Raw genomic sequence first — 21409 nt, 5'->3', positions numbered from 1 at the left:
TGCTATGCTGAAAATTTTATATATATATATGTGTGTGTGTGTGTGTGTGTGTGTATATATTTGTATATAATGGACAATGTAATTTATAATAATATGATTTAATGTATATACATATAATATTGATAATAATATTGTAATGTAATAAAATATAATAATAACACAATATAATGATATTGATTATATATTATATATAATTTTATATGTACATAGAAAGTATTAGCATTCACAATAATAGCAATATATATAACTATATTGTACTACACTATCATACTGTAATGTTATTAGAAATATTACAGGTAATACATAACATAATTAATATTATATTGTATTATATTGTATGTATATTCAATATATTATATTGAATATAATATATTAATAATAATATTATATTAATAATATACTATATTAATAATACTATTATATATTAATAATAATATTATATTATCATATAATATTATAATAATAATATAATATATTGTATGTATATTCAATATATTATTATATATCATTGTCTATTATATTGTATATTATATACGATATACTATATATACATAATACATATTATATTATTAGCATAGCATGTTACAGGTACAGGAGGCAAGATGGGAACTGCCTTCCTGGCCTTGCAAAATAGATAGAAGACAATGCCTGGTTTTTTTTCTGAATGCTTTCTTCCCACTCACTCTTCTCCCAGCGCTGAATTCAAGTCAACGTGAAGAAAGAAACAAAAGGTCGAGAGACAGAGGACGGAAGATGCTTGAAGACACCCTCGCAAGGACACCGCCTGCCTCCCAAAAAAGGTCGTTTTCAGGGTAATTGGTGTAAGGGTAGGCATTTAATGTCTATCTTTGCATTAAAAAAAGGGTTACCTTTGCACACGGTTCCCCTCGCGTGTGGCATCGAAGAAGTCCCACTCGGGAACGGACGGGTCCTCCCTTTGTTCTAGGCAGATGATGGGTCTTCCTATACGGGCCGTAGGGGTCACAGCTTGGGGGTCAGCGGGGGGGCCCGCCCTGGCATCGCGGGGGGCAGCACACGTTACGGGCATTTTAAGATGTCCTTGCAACTTAGAAATAAAAATATCAATACCTTAACTCACTTACTAACATCCTACTAACACCATTCTAAATAGGGTACCCTGCCCTTTTAAATAGGACTGTGTTCTGCCTGATGGCAAGAACCAAGCTGGGAAGGGAGGGGGCCTCCTGGCCCCCCATAAAAGGGCCCCCATGGAAGGACATTGCAAAAGGCCCCTAAGGTGTCCTGAGAGCAGCCTCTTGGTCCTCAGTGTTCCCCACGGTGCCAGGGCTGGGCCCCTTGCTCTCCCCCAACCCATGGACCCTGCCGCTTGTATATCATCCGTCCAGGGCCAACGGACGCCCCCTCCCTCCCCGGGCGGAGCTTCGAGGCCACACTCAAGGGGAGACCAGAGCCGTGTGCCTCATGCCAACGCCTAGCACGTGGCGAACCTTTTTTTTTACTCCAAACATAGGCATCATGATTGTGATTTTTGTTAATTCCTTTTAAATTTAATTGTTTGTATTTGATAGCATGGTAGGCTGGTTTTATATCAGTGAGCCGCCCCGAGTCCCTCTGGGGAGACGGTGGCAGGGTACAAAAATAAAATTATTATTATTATTGATTCGAGGCACCTGGAAAAAGAAATACCAGGAAGCAGATAAAATTATTATTATTACTGATTCGAGGCACCTGGAAAAAAAAATACCAGGAAGCAGATATTATTATTATTATTATTATTATTATTATTATTATTATTATTATTATTGATTCCAGGAAAAAGAAATACCAGGAAGCAGATAAAATTATTATTATTGTTATTGTTGTTGTTATTATGTAGGACCCCCTTTTATTTATGTAAGGCCACACACCCAGGGGACCACTATTCCTAATTAAAGCCTGGTTAAAGGGGATCCTCTATTCTTAAAGTTAGGCGTTTAGAGATCTCCTATCCAGAAACTAACGCGGCCTGCCCTATAGAGATCTGTTAAACCAAGGCGGCCTGCCCTATAGAGATCTCCTATTTCACGTAATACCAGGTAATATGGAGATCCCTGTTTTTTTTTAACCGTTAAATCCCTTACGTGGGGAGATCCCTGGTTATTTTAACTTTTAAGTCCCTAACGTGGGGAAATCCCTGGTTTTTTTAATCTTTAAGGCCAGATGTGGGGATTTCCTTGCTTATTATGTAGGACCCCCTTTTATTTATGTAAGGCCACACACCCAGGGGACCACTATTCCTAATTAAAGCCTGGTTAAAGGGGATCCTCTATTCTTAAAGTTAGGCGTTTAGAGATCTCCTATCCAGAAACTAACGCGGCCTGCCCTATAGAGATCTGTTAAACCAAGGCGGCCTGCCCTATAGAGATCTCCTATTTCACGTAATACCAGGTAATATGGAGATCCCTGTTTTTTTTAACCGTTAAATCCCTTACGTGGGGAGATCCCTGGTTATTTTTAACCTTTAAGTCCCTAACGTGGGGAAATCCCTGGTTTTTTTAATCTTTAAGGCCAGATGTGGGGATTTCCTTGCTTCTTTTAACCCGTAAGGCCAGCCATGGGGAGATATCTTAGGCTGTTTTCACGAAAAGTCAGGTATAGATGCAGTTTTCTCTCCCGTTCCATGTGCCTGGACTCCCGGAGGGCTCCTGCCGGACACCGTCTCCCATCGGCCGAGAGGGATCCTTCCTGTCTGGGAAGGATCTGCAACACAGGTAAAAAGAAGATTCCGGGAAGGAGATTCTACAGCGGAGCCCTTAAGCCAGGTGAGACACTCCTTCCAGCCTCCACGGCTGCCTTGCACACACACACACACACACAACACACATACACATGTACAGCTGGGGTCCACGGGGACTCTTCCCCAATAGATCGGGGACTCCCACTCCGGCGATTGGCCATTGTAAATGCCTTGAAGCAGTTTGGGGCTTCCGGCCAAGCGCTTGCAAAGAGAATCCATTCAAGGTTGGACCCCCTTTTAAAGGGCCTGGCACGTGGTATTTATTCCTGGCACGTGGAAAACTCCATTTGTAAGGCAAACCCTCGTTAAAGGAGGTTTGCAATTAATTTAAAACCAGGCTTCTGAGGGACCCGCTGCGTTTAAAGCCAAACCTAGCAGGTGGGAACCCCTTTGGTTAACGTAAGGCGAGAGACCCTCCATATTTAATAAGATGCCTGGTAGAATCTTAACCTAAATGCAGGCCTATGGGCTACAGCCTATTCTGCATAGCCAGGCATGGGGGACCCCAGATTATTAACTTGAGGCCTGGGAAAAGGAGATTTTCGTATTTATTTATTACAATATTTATATCCCGCCCTCTCTCCCCTTAAAAGGGGACTCAGAGCAGCTTACGTTATATTTACATATTTATTTATTACAATATTTATATCCCGACCTCTCCCCTTAAAAGGGGACTCAGAGTGGCTTACAAGTTATATTTACATATTTATTTATTACAATATTTATATCCGGCCCTCTCTCCCCTTAAAAGGGGACTCAGAGTGGCTTACAAGTTATATTTACATATTTATTTATTACAATATTTATATCCGGCCCTCTCTCCCCTTAAAAGGGGACTCAGAGCGGCTTACAAGTGATATTTACATATTTATTTATTACAATATTTATATCCGGCCCTCTCTCCCCTTAAAAGGGGACTCAGAGTGGCTTACAAGTTATATTTACATATTTATTTATTACAATATTTATATCCGGCCCTCTCTCCCCTTAAAAGGGGACTCAGAGTGGCTTACAAGTTATATTTACATATTTATTTATTACAATATTTATATCCGGCCCTCTCTCCCCTTAAAAGGGGACTCAGAGCGGCTTACAAGTTATATTTACATATTTATTTATTACAATATTTATATCCGGCCCTCTCTCCCCTTAAAAGGGGACTCAGAGCGGCTTACAAGTTATATTTACATATTTATTTATTACAATATTTATATCCGGCCCTCTCTCCCCTTAAAAGGGGACTCAGAGTGGCTTACAAGTTATATTTACATATTTATTTATTACAATATTTATATCCGGCCCTCTCTCCCCTTAAAAGGGGACTCAGAGTGGCTTACAAGTTATATTTACATATTTATTTATTACAATATTTATATCCGGCCCTCTCTCCCCTTAAAAGGGGACTCAGAGCAGCTTACGTTATATTTACATATTTATTTATTACAATATTTATATCCGGCCCTCTCTCCCCTTAAAAGGGGACTCAGAGTGGCTTACAAGTTATATTTACATATTTATTTATTACAATATTTATATCCGGCCCTCTCTCCCCTTAAAAGGGGACTCAGAGCGGCTTACAAGTTATATTTACATATTTATTTATTACAATATTTATATCCGGCCCTCTCTCCCCTTAAAAGGGGACTCAGAGCGGCTTACAAGTTATATTTACATATTTATTTATTACAATATTTATATCCGGCCCTCTCTCCCCTTAAAAGGGGACTCAGAGTGGCTTACAAGTTATATTTACATATTTATTTATTACAATATTTATATCCGGCCCTCTCTCCCCTTAAAAGGGGACTCAGAGTGGCTTACAAGTTATATTTACATATTTATTTATTACAATATTTATATCCGGCCCTCTCTCCCCTTAAAAGGGGACTCAGAGCGGCTTACAAGTTATATTTACATATTTATTTATTACAATATTTATATCCGGCCCTCTCTCCCCTTAAAAGGGGACTCAGAGCGGCTTACAAGTGATATTTACATATTTATTTATTACAATATTTATATCCGGCCCTCTCTCCCCTTAAAAGGGGACTCAGAGCGGCTTACAAGTGATATTTACATATTTATTTATTACAATATTTATATCCCTCCCTCTCTCTCCTTAAAAGGGGACTCAGGGCGGCTTAACAATAAGACGCATATATAAACCATACAGTGCAATATAAATCATCATTAACTTACATCAGTATTCATAAAACACATTATAAAATACAGATAGGTGTGTTCAGTTCAAATCCATTCAAGGTATACGTGGACCCCCTTTTAATGCCAACCTTTCCACGTGGAAAACTCCATTTGTAAGGCAAACCCTCGTTAAAGGAGGTTTGCAATTAATTTAAAACCAGGCTTCTGAGGGACCCGCTGCGTTTAAAGCCAAACCTAACAGGTGGGAACCCCTTTGGTTAACGCAAGGTGAAGGACCCTCTATTTTTAATAGGATGCCTGGGAGAATCTTAACCTAAATGCAGGCCTATGGGCTACAGCCTATTCTGCATAGCCAGGCATGGGGGGACCCCATATGATGAATTTGAAGCCTGATAAAAGGAGATTTTTGTATTTATTATTACATTTATATCCCGCCCTCTCTCCCCTTAAGGGGACTCAGAGCGGCTTACGAGTGATATTTACATATTTATTTATTTATTACAATATTTATATCCCGCTGTCTCCCCTTAAAGGGGACTCAGAGCGGCTTACGAGTTATATGTACATATTTATTTATTTATTACAATATTTATATCCCGCTGTCTCTCCCCTTAAAGGGGACTCAGAGAGGCTTACAAGTGATATTTACATATTTATTTATTTATTACAATATTTATATCCCGCCCTCTCTCCCCTTAAAGGGGACTCAGGGCAGCTTAACAATAAAACGCATATATAAAAACCATACAGTGCAATATAAATCATCATTAACTTACATCAGTATTCATAAAACACATCATAAAATACAGATAGGTGTATTACATACACTGTATCATTAGCATCGCACAATATTAGCATTATATACTACATTGCATTATACCACTATACAGAAACATTATTAGCAATATTACATTTAATATATAATATGTAATTCATATTATTATATTGTATCATTGTTAGTATTATATTGCATTATTTATTTATTTGCTAGATGTATATGCTGCCCTTCTCACCCCCAAGGTGAACGGCTTACAAATTAAATTTACATACAATATTATATTATTACCATAGTACAATACTGGCAGTAAATTACTATATTGTACTATATGAATATATGGTAATATTATTAGTAGTATTACATGCAAAATGTAATACATAATTAATATTATTATATTTAATTATTAGTATATCGTTTTACAATATAATATGAACATTATATGTATATGCAATATGTTATAATTATATATTAAATTATATATATATATATATACATACATACGTACATACATATATATACACACAGTAGAGTCATCCAACATAAATGGGCCAGCGAATATTTATTTATTTATTTACAGCATTTTACCGGGCTGGCCTCGAACTCATGACCTCCTGGTCAGAGTGATTTGTTGATATTTATTATTCATTTACAGCATTTATATTCCGCCCTTCCTTCTCACCCCGAAGGGGACTCAGGGCGGATCACATGACACATATAGGCAAACATTCAATGCCTTTTAACATAGAACAAAGACAAACAAACAGGCTCCGAGCGGGCCTCGAACTCGTGACCTCCTGGTCAGAGTGATTCATTGCAGTTAATTGCAGCTGGCTTGCTTTCCAGCCTGCGCTGTTGGATAATAAGGAGGCATTATGGAAAAGCCTATTAAACATCAAATTAGTTGATGATTTTACAAATTAAGCACCAAAACATCATTTGACAGAAAAAGTAGTTCAATATGCAGTAATGCTATGTAGTAATTACTGTATTTACGGATTTAGCACCAAAATATCACGACGCATTGAAAACATGGACTACAAAAATGCGTTGAATAATCCAGAATGTTGGATAAGAGAGTGTTGGATGAGACTACTGTATATACAATATAAATTAGAATAGCATGTTATTGGGGGAGGAGCATCTTGGTTCTTAGATGTTTTTATTAGTTATTGATATTAGTATAGATATGACATTGAGTATATATTATCCTAGCACAATGTTAATATTAGTTATTCATATTAGTCTCAATATGACATTAATAGAGTACATTATTATCCTAGCACAATGTTATTAGATGTTAATATTAGTTATTGATATTAGTCTCCATATGACATTAATAGAGTATATTATTATTCTAGCACAATGTTATTACATAGGACCATGTTGTTGCTAGGGGGAGGCCCCCCCCACTGATTGTATTATTAGTATTATGTTGTTGCTAGGGGGAGGGCCCCCCCACTGAGATCCCCTGTCATTAATGTGTCAGACCAGGCATTTCACTCCTACCTTTGCATCAGAAAGCAGGCTCCCTGTGCGCTAGGCCTTCCTTTGAGGAACACATTCACAGCTCCGCTTGAGTGTGGCATTGAGGCCCCACTCAGGGACGGGCGGGTCCTCCCTTTGCCCTGGGCAGATCGTGGGGGGTGGGCGGATCTCCCTAGACGGGCAGGGGGTCGCGGCTGGCGGGACAGCGGGATATAAAAATATAAATATATATATTAAAACCCTTGCACCCAAGGAAACAACTCTGGGGACCCGAGCGGCTGCTCCCAGCTCACGTCACGGGCATTTTAAACATCTCGTAGCAGCTCAGATTAATACCTGAACTAACCTTAACCTGCTAACCCTACTAACCCATTTCTAACTAGAGCAGGAATTTTAAATAGGGCTGTTTTTGCCTGTTGGCAAGAACCAAGCTGGGAGGGGGCCTCTGGGCCTCGGGTGGGAAGAACCCTAACCCTGTCCCTGCCCTGCGCTGGGAGCGCCCCCCCCCTCGGGACTCCAGTGTTTGGTCCCCGCTCTCCCCCAATCCGACGGCCTAGAAAGCCCCTCCGCCATCCGCCCAGGGCCAACGGACAGCCCTCCCTCCCCGGCAGCCGCGTTCCTCATGCAACAGGGAGCCTGGTTCTGGATGCAAACGTGGGACCCCCTTAGGACCCCCTTTTCTCTGTGCAGGGACCCCCGCTCCCCATAAATAAATGCCTGGTGGAAGGGGATCCTAGTAGAAAAAGCCACAGTTCCCAAGAGCCCCCAAAAGCGAGATGCTCCCTTGGTTCAGCCCTTCTGACACTTGTTTTCTCCCTTGTTCTATGTCTCCGGAATCGCCGAGGGACGGAAGGAGATCCCAGAGAGCAGGACGCCTTGCCTTTCTGGCTGCTGAGCTCGACCCCTTTCCAACAATGTCAGCGTTCAAGAATAAAACTCTTCCCAAAAAAGGTGTTTTCTGGTTATTATTCAAACGTTTAATTTTTGACAGCCTTAAACATCTAGATTACAATACAGTTTGTTCTGCTGCCTTTTATAAACCTTGTTTTCTACAAATAAAGTCAAGAGAAACACTATAAGTTTTGCACTGTGCTCAGACTCATTGTTCTGATATTCTGTTATATGGTTTTATTATTTATATCGTTTTTAATGTATGACTTTCTTACATGTGACATGGGAGCGGGGTATAAAAATAAAGTATTATTATTAATAAACACCACCATTTTCTTGCACCCGAAGTACATCTGGCCATTGCCAAAGAGTATTTAACTCTGCCTACATGGCACTAAAGTGTATTTATATGTTGTTTCTATTGATTTTATGTAATGTTTGCTTTATTTGCATTGAATTTTTGTCTGGATGTATCTTGTATGCCGCTCATCTCCATAAATGAGCGGGATAGAAATGAGGTTAATAATTTTACGAATGTTTTAATGTAACTTGAATTTTAAATTGAGTTGAAATGTGATTGTAATTGTTTATAAGTGTTATCTATTTGTAAGGCACCCTGAGTCTCCTCTTATTGGGTGAGAAGGTCTGGGAAGAAATACTGTCATAAATAAATAAAATATTCTGTGTCCAGGTTGCTTCATGGGTTGACTTCTCTGGCAGGATTAATCTGCAGGGCCTTTCCTGTGGGAAAGTTTACACAGGGACTAACAAGCATGGAGCAGGGAAGGCACTGCAGACACTCTTGCGCATGCGCGGCCTGCTCCCTAGTAGAAACTTGGCCCCGCCCACTACACGCACCCCATTCCCTTCTGCGGCTGCGCGGCCTGTTCCATATTTGGGGGAACTTGGCCCCGCCCACTGCAGGCATTCCCTTCCCTTCTGCGTCTGCGCGGCCTCCGTCACAGGGCGGCAAGATGGTTGCCCGGCCCGGTAAGTGTCGTTCGGGGCGGCCGATTCCACGGCGACCCGGCTCCGTCGAGGCCTCGTCGCCAAGGCCCGGGAGGAGGAAGGGAGCCCGGAGCCTGGCCTTCCAAACAACGTTCGCAGGCCAAGGCGCGGAAGGAATCCCACGCAGGAAAACCCACTTCGGCCTTCGCTCCTGGTGTTTTGGACTCTTCCCCAACCCGTAGGCAGGCTGCTAGGCATTGTGGGAGTTGGAGTCCCAAACATACTATACTCCTAATATACTATATACACATAATGATGATAATCCGATGCAATACTATATAATAATTACATTAAATTACATTAATGCAATGTCGTATAGTACAATATAATCTGTTTATGTTGTGCTGTACTAATATAATGTACATACATAATATTGATAATATTCTGATGTAATACAATTTAATAGTAATAATACACTATTATAATTGTATATATTACATGTAATGTTACTAATAACATTGCAATATAGTCATAGAGTACAATATAATATATAATGCTTATATTGTGCTGTACTAATATAATATACATATAATATTGATAATATTCCGATGTATTACAATATAATAATACACTATTATAATATATTTATATTACATGTAATGTTACTAATAATATCGCAATATAGTCATATAGTACAATATAATAATATATAATGCTTGTATTGTGCTGTACTAATAATATAATATATTGTATGTACAGTAGAGTCTCACTTATCCAACATAAACGGGCCGGCAGAACGTTGGATAATCGAATATGTTGGAAAGATTAAGGAAAAGCCTATTAAACATCAAAATAGGTTATGATTTTACCAATTAAGCACTAAAACATCATGTTATAGGCAGGAAGGCACCATCTGATCCCTCCTGAGAGATGGCCATTCATCCTCACTGTTATAATTAGTTCTATGGAGAAGTAAGGCTTTAGAGGCATAGAATCTTACATTTGGAAGGGATCCTGGAGGCCATCTAGTCCAACCCCAGTCGGCCAAGCTGGAAGGACACCATCAAAGCCCTCCCGACAGGTGAACATCCAGCCTGTCATAGAATTTTAGAGTTTGAAGGGGCCCCGAAGCCCATCGAGTCCAACCCCAGTCTGCCTGACTGGAAGGATACTATTAAAGCCCTCCTGACAGAAGGCCATCCAAAAAGCACTCTCTCCTGACGTTTCGCCCACATTACTGACAGGCATCCTCAGAGGTCGTGAGGTCTGTTGGAAACCAGGCAAGAGGGGTTTATTATCTATCTGTGGGATGATGTCCAGGGTGGGAGGAAGAAAGAACTCGTGCATGTTGGAGGCAAGCGTGAAGCATTCTCTCCTGATGTTTCACCCACAACCATGGAAGGCCGCCTCGGAGGTCCAATATTATTACGGTAGAGTCTCACTTATCAAACAAATGGCTGGCAGAATGTTGGATAAGCAAATATGTTGGATAATAAGGAGAGATTAAGGAAAAGCCTATTAAACATCAAAATAGGTTATGATTTTACAAATTAAGCCCCAAAATATCACGTTTTACAACAAATTTGACAGAAAAAGTACAGTAGAGTCTCACTTATCCAACATAAACGGGCTGGCAGAATGTTGGTTAAGCGAATATGTTGGATAATGAGGAGGGATTAAGGAAAAGCCTATTAAATATCAAAATAGGTTATGATTTTACAAATTAAGCCCCAAAACATCACATTTTACAACAAATTTGACAGAAAAAGCAGTTCAATACGCAGTAATGTTATGTTGTAATTACTTTATTTATGAATTTAGCACCAAAGTATCACGATATTTTGAAAACGTTGACTATAAAAATGTGTTGGATAATCCAGAACGTTGGATAAGTGAGACTTCTGTATCTATTTTAGATGACAACGGAGTGCGCATGCGTCGAGCAGCTCCCTGCTTTCCCGCCCAAATTGGCGAAGCCCTCTGAGCCTGTGACGTGCGGGAGAATCGTCCAATCGGGCGGCGGCAGAGGGAGGAGGGGTGGGACCAAGGCCGAAAAGGCGGCCGTGGTGGAGGCGGGGCTTCTTCTTGGCGCCTCAGCCGTGAATTTACCTCAGGAAACGGGGCCTCGTTTGGCGCCCAGTTGAAGAGTTGAAAGAGGAGAGAGACGCCTTTCCTTTGGGGAGTCACTTTTACCTCAGGAAAGGCTTTTCTTCCCGTCCAGAGGACCCTCTCTCTCCCACTCGATTTTAGGTTGGTTTCCTTGTTGTTTTGGGGGTTCTTTCATTCCCTCAGGAATCCCCTCAAAAGTGAAATACAAAGAGGAGGAAAGGCCTGCTTTATTATATTACTCTGGTCTTAAATTTTCAAAAACGGCCTCAAATAGCACCAGGTCTTTCTCCAGATAAAGGTGGATAAAGGCTTTGTGAAACAGAAAGAAGGAAACTATTTCGTTTATTAAGACTTCCATGAGGTTTTGCCTCAGAAATCACCTCGTCACAAAGCCTTTCTCTAGTAAGAGAGAAGATACAGTTGGAAACAATGTTCACTGAAATATTTACAAAATCATTAAAATATTGACAAACATAATCATAAAAAATATTTGCAGAAACATTTGCCCAAAATAAGCAAAGTATTTGGGGAAAAATATTCATAAAAATATTCACAAACGTATTCAGAAAAAAACAATCATGGAAACATTTACAAACATTGAAATAAAATATTCACCCAAAAAATCATACAAATATTTGTGGAAACATTTGCCAAAAATAAGCAAAATATTCAGAAAAAATATTCACAAATACAGTAGAGTCTCACTTATCCAACACTCGCTTATCCAACGTTCTGGATTATCCAACGCATTTTTGTAGTCAATGTTTTCAATAAATCCTGATATTTAGGTGCTAAATTCGTAAATACAGTAATTACTACATAGCATTACTGCATATTGAACTACTTTTTCTGTCAAATTTGTTGTATAACATAATGTTTTGGTGCTTAATTTGTAAAATCATAAACTAATTTAATGTTTAATAGGCTTTTCCTTAATCTCTCCTTATTATCCAACATATTCGCTTATCCAACGTTCTGTCGGCCCGTTTACGTTGGATAAGCGGGACTCTACTGTAATACCTGCTTTATTGATGAATAGTTTATTATTCTATCACCTCAAAAATGACAAAACTTTTGTCCAGAGAAAGACAAAGAACAACATTTTTGGAAATTTACACCATTTGATTTATTTCCCGCCTTAAGACCCATAAAGGGCCATCAAGAGCCAGGTGGCTTTACTCTGAGCCATAAGTTTTACCTCAGAATATGTTTTTTCTGTCATCTGGAGAACTTCTTTTCACTTTATTCATGTATGTTTCCTTATTATTTCAGAAATTTCTTTATCGAACCTTTACCTCAGAAAAGCCTTGTGAAATAGAAAGAAGAAAATGCCAATTTTATTTATTAAGAGATGGTTATCTCAGACTTTACCTCAGAAATGGCCAAGCCTTGTGAAACGGAAGGGAGAAACAAAGGCAAAACTTTTGAAAATTAGCACAGCTTTTTCTGAAGGGACCAGGTGAATATTGTTGCATTTTATTTATTATAATCTGAAATAATAATTAGTTTCCAGAAGCATTCTCTCCTGACGTTTCGCCCACATCTATGGCAAGAAACCATAGATTGCTGGTGAAGTTTTTATATACAGTAGAGTCTCACTTATCCAACGTAAACGGGCCGCCAGAACGTTGGATAAGCGAATATGTTGGATAATGAGGAGAGATTAAGAAAAAACCTATTAAACATCAAAATAGGTTATGATTTTACAAATTAAGCCCCAAAACATCATGTTTTACAACAAATTTGACAGAAAAAGTACAGTAGAGTCTCACTTATCCAACATAAACGGGCTGGCAGAATGTTGGATATATTGTTTTATTATATTACTATGGTCTTAAATTTTCAAAAACGGCCTCAAATAACACCAGGTCTTTCTCCAGATAAAGGTGGATAAAGGCTTTGTGAAACAGAAAGAAGAAAACTATTTCATTTATTAAGATTTCCATGAGGTTTTGCCTCAGAAATCACCTCGTCACAAAGCCTTTCTCTAGTAAGAGAGAAGATACAGTTGGAAAAAATGTTCACTGAAATATTTACAAAATCATTAAAGTATTGACAAACATAATCATAAAAAATATTTGCAGAAACATTTGCCCAAAATAAGCAAAGTATTTGGGGAAAAATATTCACAAAAATATTCATAAAAATATTCACAAACGTATTCAGAAAAAAACAATCATGGAAACATTTACAAACATTGAAATAAAATATTCACCCAAAAAATCATACAAATATTTGTGGAAACATTTGCCAAAAATAAGCAAAATATTCAGAAAAAATATTCACAAATACAGTAGAGTCTCACTTATCCAACACTCGCTTATCCAACGTTCTGGATTATCCAACGCATTTTTGTAGTCAATGTTTTCAATAAATCCTGATATTTAGGTGCTAAATTCGTAAATACAGTAATTACTACGTAGTATTACTGCATATTGAACTACTTTTTCTGTCAAATTTGTTGTATAACATAATGTTTTGGTGCTTAATTTGTAAAATCATAAACTAATTTAATGTTTAATAGGCTTTTCCTTAATCTCTCCTTATTATCCAACATATTCGCTTATCCAACGTTCTGTCGGCCCTTTTACGTTGGATAAGCGGGACTCTACTGTAATACCTGCTTTATTGATGAATAGTTTATTATTCTATCACCTCAAAAATGACAAAACTTTTGTCCAGAGAAAGACAAAGAACAACATTTTTGGAAATTTACACCATTTGATTTATTTCCAGCCTTAAGACCCATAAAGGGCCATAAAGAGCCAGGTGGCTTTACTCTGAGCCATAAGTTTTACCTCAGAATATGTTTTTTCTGTCATCTGGAGAACTTCTTTTCACTTTATTCATGTATGTTTCCTTATTATTTCAGGAATTTCTTTATCGAACCTTTACCTCAGAAAAGCCTTGTGAAATAGAAAGAAGAAACTGCCAATTTTATTTATTAAGAGATTGTCATCTCAGACTTTACCTCAGAAATGGCCAAGCCTTGTGAAACAAGAGAGAAACAAAGGCAAAACTTTTGAAAATTAGCACAGCTTTTTCTGAAGGGACCAGGTGAATATTGCTGCATTTTATTTATTATAATCTGAAATAATAATTGGTTTCCAGAAGCATTCTCTCCTGACGTTTCGCCCACATCTATGGCAGGAAACCATAGTTTGCTGGTGAAGTTTTTATATATCTGCCAAATGTCCAGGGTGGGAGAAAGAACTCTTGTCTGTTGGAGGCCAATGTGAATGCTGCTATTGGCCACCTTGATTAGCATTGAATGGCCTGCAGTTTCAAGGCCTGGCTGCTTCCTGCCTGGGGGAATCCTGTGTTTGGAGGTGTTAGCTGGCCCTGCTTTTTGAGGTGGCAGCCCAGAAATTCACAACAACCCAGTGATTCCGGCCATGAAAGCCTTTGACAACACATGGCAACATTTTTGAAAATTCACACAGCTTTCCAGAGGAAATGAGTAGAATAATAATTGCATTTTTTTTACCAATCTGATTTATTTCCAGCCTTAAGACCCATAACATGCTATGCTGAAAATTATATATATATATATATATATATATATATATATATATATATAAAAATAAATAATTTTGTATATAATGGACAATATAATATATTATAATCTAATGAATATACATATAATATTGATAGTAATATTGTAATGTAATACAATTTAATAATAAAACAATGATATTGATTATATATTATATATATTATATATAATTATATATGTACATACAAAGTATTATATTAGCATACACAATAATAGCATTATATATTACTATATTGTACTATACCATCATACTGTAATATTATTAGAAATATTACATGTAATATATAAAATAATTAATATTATATTTCATTAGTATTTGAATTATATTGTATTACATTATAATATTCTCAATATTATATTTATATTCAATATATTATATTATGATATATCATTGTCTATTATATTGTATATTATATACAATATACTATATATACACAATACATATTATATTATTAGCATAGCATGTTACGGGAGACAAGATGGGAACTGTCTTCCTGGCCTTGCAAAATAGAAAGAAGACAATGCCTGTTTTTTTTTTCTGAAAGCTTTCTTCCCACTCACTCTTCTCCCAGCGCTGAATTCAAGTCAAAGGGAAGAAAGGGAAGAAACAAAAGGTCGAAGAGACAGAAGACAGAAGATGCTTGAAGACACTCTCGCAAGGACACCGCCCGCCCCCCAAAAAAGGTCATTGTCAGGGTAATGGGTGTCAGGCTAGGCATTTAATGTCTATCTTTGCAATAAAAAACAGGCTACCTGTGTGCTAGGCTTTTGCATGAAGAACACGGTTCCCCTCGTGTGTGGCATCGAAGGTTCCCACTCGGGAACGGACGGGTCCTCCCTTTGTTCTAGGCAGATGATGGGGGTTTTCCTATACAAGCCGTAGGGGCCACAGCTTGGGGGGCAGCGGGGGGCCCGGCCCTGGCACCGCGGGGAGCAGCACACCTTACGGGCATTTTAAAAGCTCCCTTAAACTTAGACAGTGGCTAGCAATAAAAATATTAATACCTTAACTCACCTACTAACCCTACTAACACCATTCTAACTAGGGCAGGCTGGCCTTTTAAATAGGACTGTGTTTTGCCTGCTGGCAAGAACCAAGCTGGGAGGGAAGGGGGCCTCCTGGCCCCCCATAGAAGGGCTCCCCTAGAAGGACATTCAAAATGCCCGCAAGGTGTCCTGAGAGCAGCCCCTGGGGCCCTCAGTGTGCCCCCCACGGTGCCAGGGCTGGGCCCCCCGCTCTCCCCCAACCCATGACCCCTGCCGCCTGTATCTCGTCCGCCCAGGGCCAACGGACGCCCCCTCCCTCCCCGGGCGGAGCTTCGGCGCCACACACAAGGGGAGGCCAGCCGTGGCCGCCAGAACATGGCCAACCTGGTTTTGGACTGCAAACATAGGCATGTAGGGACCCCCTTTTATTTATGTAAGGCCACCCACCCAGGGGACCTGGTTAAAGGGGATCCTCTATTCTTAAAGTAAGGCCTATAGAGATCTCCTATCCAGAAACTAAGGCGGCTTGGCCTATAGAGATCCCCTTTTGTTAAACTAAGGTGGCCTGGCCTATAGAGATCTCTTGTTGTTAAACTAAGGTGGCCTGGCCTATAGAGATCTCTTGTTGTTAAACTAAGGTGGCCTGGCCTATAGAGATCTCTTGTTGTTAAACTAAGGTGGCCTGGCCTATAGAGATCTCTTGTTGTTAAACTAAGGTGGCCTGGCCTATAGAGATCTCTTGTTGTTAAACTAAGGTGGCCTGGCCTATAGAGATCTCCTATTCTTTAAGGTAACGCCAGGCGATGTGGAGATCCCTGGTTCTTTTAACCCTTAAGGCCAACCGTGGGGAGATCCCTGGTTCTTTTAACCCTTAAGGCCAACCGTGGGGAGATCCCTGGTTCTTTTAACCCTTAAGGCCAACCGTGGGGAGATCCCTGGTTCTTTTAACCCTTAAGGCCAACCGTGGGGAGATCCCTGGTTCTTTTAACCCTTAAGGCCAACCGTGGGGAGATCCCTGGTTCTTTTAACCCTTAAGGCCTGCCTGGGGAGATATCCTATTCTTTTTTCATGAAAAGTCGGGTATAGACCTTCTCTTTTCTCTCCCGTTTCATGTGCCTGGACTCCCGGAGGGCTCCTGCCGGACACCGTCTCCCATCGGCCGAGAGGGATCCTTCCTGTTTGGAAAGCATCTGCTACACAGGTAAAAAGAAGATTCCGGGAAGGAGATTCCTACAGCGGAGCCCTAAAGCCAGGTGAGACGTTCCTTCCAACCTCCACGGCTGCTTTGCACACACACACATGACACACACACACACACGCATATACAGCTGGGGGCCCTCAGGGACTCTCCCCCCAATAGATCGGGGACTCCCACTCCGGCAATTGGCCATTGGAAATGCCTTGAAGCAGTTTGGGGCTTCCGGCCAAGCGCTCGCAAAGAGAACCCATTCAAGGTATACGTGGAGCCCCTTTTATTTATTATTTATTGACAGCATTTCTATTCCGCCCTTCTTTCTCACCCCAAAGGGGACTCAGGGCGGATCACATGACACATATAGGCAAACATTCAGTGCCTTTTAACATAGAACAAAGACAAACAAACATAAGCTCCGAGCGGGTCTCGAACTCATGACCTCCTGGTCAGAGTGATTCCTTGCAGTTATAATTGCAGCTGGCTTCCTCTCCCGCCTGCGCCACAGCCCGGGCCAACCTTGATAAAAAGGGCCTGGCACGTGGAAAACTCTATTTGTAAGGCAAACCCTCGTTAAAGGAGGTTTGCAATTAATTTAAAACCAGGCTTCTGAGGGACCCGCTGCGTTTAAAGCCAAACCTAGCAGGTGGGAACCTCTCTTGTTGGATAAAGGAGATCCCCTCTGGTTAACGTAAGGGGAGGGACCCTCCATTTTTAATAGGATGCCTGGCAGAATCTTAACCTCAATGCAGGCCTATGGGGTCCAGCCTTATTCTCAATGACTGCATAGCCAGGCATGAAGGGACCCCATATTATTAATTTGAAGCCTGGTAAAAAGAGATTTATGTATTTATTTATTTACTACATTTATACCCCGCCCTCTTTTCCCTTAAAGGGGACTCAGAGCGGCTTACAAGTTATATTTATATACACTATCTCATTAGCATAGCACAATATTAGCATTATATATTACTACATTGCACTATACCACTATATAGAAATATTGTTAGCAATATTACATTTAAAATATAATATGTAATTAATATTATTGTATCATTGTTAGTATTATATTGCTTTATTTATTTATTTATTTATTTATTAGATTTATATGCTGCCCTTCTCACCCCGAAGGGGACTCAGAACGGCTTAAAAATTAAATTTACATACAATATTATATTATTAGCATAGTACAATACTGGCAATAAATTACTATATTGTACTATATCAATATATGGTAGTATTATTAGTAATATTACATGCAAAATATAATATATAATTAATATTATTATATTGTATTATTAGTATATCGTATTACAATATAATATTATGAATATATGTATATACAATATGTTGTAATTATTATATATTAAATTTTATATATATATACACACACACACACAGTAGAGTCTCATTTATCCAACATAAACGGGCCAGCAGAATGTTGGATAAGCGAATATGTTGGATAATAAGGAGGGATTAAGGAAAAGCCTATTAAACATCAAATTAGTTTATGATTTTACAAATTAAGCACCAAATCATCATGTTATACAACAAATTTCACAAAAAAAGTAGTTCAATATGCAGTAATGCTATGTAGTAATTACTGTATTTATGAATTTAGTACCAAAATATCATGATGTCTTGAAAACATTGTCTACAAAAATGCGTTGGATAAGCGAGTGTTGGATAAGTGAGACTCTACTGTATATAAAAATTAGAATAGCATGTTATTAGGGGAGGAGCATCTTAATTATTAGATGTCAGTATTAGTCATTAGATGTTAATATTAGTTATTCATATTAGTATCAATATTACATTAATATACAATAGAGCAGGGGTCCCCAAACTAAGGCCCGTGTGCGGGATGCGGCCCATCGAAGCCATTTATCCGGCCCCCACAGCACAACCCTTATTATTATTATTATTATTATTATTATTATTATTATTATTATTATTAGCATTGAGGCTGGGTGGCCATCTGTCAGGGGTGCTTTGCTTGTGCTTTCGGTGCACAAAGGCAGAAAGGGATTGGACTCAATGGCCAACCCTTCCAACCCTCATAATTATTATTATTATTATTATTAATTATTATTATTATTGCTTGGTGGCCAACTATAGTCTGGCCCTGCAATGGTCTGAAGGATCGTGAACTGGCTCCCTGTTTAAAAAGTTTGGGGACCCCTGCAATAGAGTATATTATTATCCTAGCACAATGTTATTATGTTATATAGTAGTATGTATGTTAATATTATTTATTCATATTAGTATCAATATGACATTAATATACAATAGAGTCTATTATTATCCTAGCACAATATTCATATGTTCTATAGTAGTATGTTGTTGCTAGGGGGAGGGGCCCCCCACTGATGGGGAGGGCCCCCCCACTGAGATCCCCTGTCATTAATGTTAGACCAGGCATTTAACGCCTACCTTTGCATTAAAGAGCAGGCTCCTAGGCCTTTGCATTAAAGAGCAGTGCGCTAGGCCTTTGCGCAAGGAACACCACCCACGGCTCCCCTTGTGCGTGGCGTTGAGGCCCCACTCGGTGACGGACGGGTCCTCCCTTTGCCCTGGGCAGGTCGTGGGGGGGGGGTCTCCCTGGATGTGCAGGGGGTCACGGCTGGGGGGAGAGCGGGGGCCCGGCCTTGGCACCCCCCTGGGGACCCGAGGGGCCGCTCTCAGCCCACGTCACGGGCATTTTAAAACGTCCCCGGGATGTAGTAGCTCAGATTAATCCCTGCACTAACCGCTAACCCTACTAACCCAGTTCTAACCCGGGCAGGCTAGGCTTTTAAATAGGACTGTTTTTGCCTGTTGGCAAGAACCAAGTGGGAGGGGGCCTCCGGGCCTCCCGTGGGAAGAAGGGCTCCGGCCCCCCCGGCCCCCCGGCCCCTGCCCTGTGCTGGGAGCCCCCCGCCCGGGCCCCCAGAGGCCTCCCTGTGGTACCGGGCTTGGCCCCCGCTCTGCCCCCATCCGACGGCCTAGGAAAGCCCCCCACCATCCGCCCAGGGCCAACGGACGGCCCTCCCTCCCAGGGGCAGCCGCGTTCCTCACGCAAAGGTCTGGCGCACGGGAGCCTGTTTCTGAATGCAAACGTGGGGCCCAGGACCCCCCCCCCCCTTGTCTCCGTGCAGGGCCACCCCCCCAGGGACCCCCACAAATGCCTGGTGACAGGGGATCCTCTCCTCTTAGCAGGAGGAAAAGCCACGTGCGTAAAGCGGTGGCTTTGCTCCCGTCGTTCCCAAGAGCCCCCCAAAAGCGAGATGCTCCCCTGGGTTCAGCCCTCCTGACCCCTGTCTTCTCCCTTGTTCCATGTCTCCAAAATCCCCGAGGGAGGGGCTCCTCCTGGACAAGAGCCAAGGACGGATGGACGGACGGACGGAGATCCCAGAGAGAGAGCGGAGAGCAGGACGCCTTGCCTTTTCGGAGCTGCTGAGGTCGACCCCTTTCCAACGAGGTCAGCTTTCAAGAAGAAAACTCTTCCCAAAAAAGTGTGTTCTGGTTATTATTCAAAGGCACAACGTTCAATATTTGACAGCATTAAACATCTAGATTACAGGACAGTTTATGTTACTGCATTTTATACACCTGACCTTGTTTTTACAAAGGTACTCTGTATAATTTTTGCCTCTATATATATATATTGTACTATGCTCAGACTCATTGTTCTGATATGCTGTTATATGGTTTAATTGTTTATATTGTTTATATTTTTAATGTATGACTGTTTATTACATGTGACATTCGGCTTGTTTCCCATGTGAGCCACCCCGAGTCCTCCTGGGGGAGATGGGAGCGGGAATATAAAAATAAAGTATTATTTTGTATTATTATTATTATTTATAATATTTATTATATATAATTTTCTTGCACCCCAAGTACCTCTGGCAAGTGCCAAAGAGTATTTAACTCTGCCTACATGGCACTAAAGTGTATTTATATGTTGATTGTTCCTATTGATTTTATGTTATGTTTTTTTTTGCTTTGTATAATAAGGCATTGAATTTTTGCCTTAATAATAATAGTTTTATGAATGTTTTAATGTCACTGAATTTTGAATTGAATTGAAATGTCATTGTAATTGTTTATATGTGTATTTTCTATTTGTAAGCCACCCTGAGTCTCCCCTTATTGGGTGAGAAGGTTTGGGAAGAAATACTGTCATAAATAAATAAATAAATATTCTGTGTCCAGGTTGGTTCATGGTTGACTTCTCTGGCAGGATGAGTCTGCAGGGCCTTTCCTGTCCCATGCAGCCGTGGGCAAGTCTACACAGGGACCACCAAGCCCAGCACTCTGCCCCGCAGCAAGCATGCAACAGAAAAGGCACTGCAGACACTCCTGCGCCTGCGCGGCCTGCTCCCGATTCGAGGGAACTTGGCCCGCCCACTACAGGCATCCCTTTATGCGCCTGCGCGGCCTGCTCCCTATGAGAGCGAACTTGGCCCCGCCCACTGCAGGCATCCCTTTATGCGCCTGTGCGGCCTGCTCCGTATGAGAGCGAACCTGGCCCCGCCCACTGCAGGCATCCCTTTATGC

General features: G+C 40.4%; 1 protein-coding gene across 1 annotated transcript; it reads left to right on the top strand.

Moving 5' to 3' along the window:
* The first annotated feature begins 2641 nt into the window (after positions 1 to 2641).
* LOC134294526 (uncharacterized) lies at positions 2642 to 21061 on the top strand. The gene is made up of 5 exons (XM_062965963.1): positions 2642 to 2783; positions 3282 to 10287; positions 12405 to 12591; positions 14005 to 14189; positions 15261 to 21061. Exons 1-2 carry the CDS (start codon positions 2642 to 2644, stop codon positions 4745 to 4747), a joined length of 1608 nt encoding a protein of 535 aa, XP_062822033.1. The 3' UTR covers positions 4748 to 10287; positions 12405 to 12591; positions 14005 to 14189; positions 15261 to 21061.
* The last annotated feature ends 348 nt before the right edge of the window (positions 21062 to 21409 follow it).

The sequence above is a fragment of the Anolis carolinensis genome, unplaced genomic scaffold, assembly GCF_035594765.1.
Source record: "Anolis carolinensis isolate JA03-04 unplaced genomic scaffold, rAnoCar3.1.pri scaffold_15, whole genome shotgun sequence".
Classification (NCBI taxonomy): Eukaryota; Metazoa; Chordata; class Lepidosauria; order Squamata; family Dactyloidae; genus Anolis; species Anolis carolinensis.
The sequence above is the reverse complement of the archived record's forward strand: the minus strand, read 5'-3'. Positions and strand labels throughout refer to the sequence as shown.

What these genes read in the sequence shown, in the direction of transcription:
- LOC134294526 (XM_062965963.1), top strand. Translation starts at nt 2,642, where the DNA reads ATGTGCCTGGACTCCCGGAGGGCTCCTGCCGGACACCGTCTCCCATCG. An exon ending in CAGCGGAGCCCTTAAGCCAG is followed by an intron (nt 2,784 to 3,281) that starts GTGAGACACTCC and finishes TATTAACTTGAG; the next exon opens with GCCTGGGAAAAGGAGATTTT.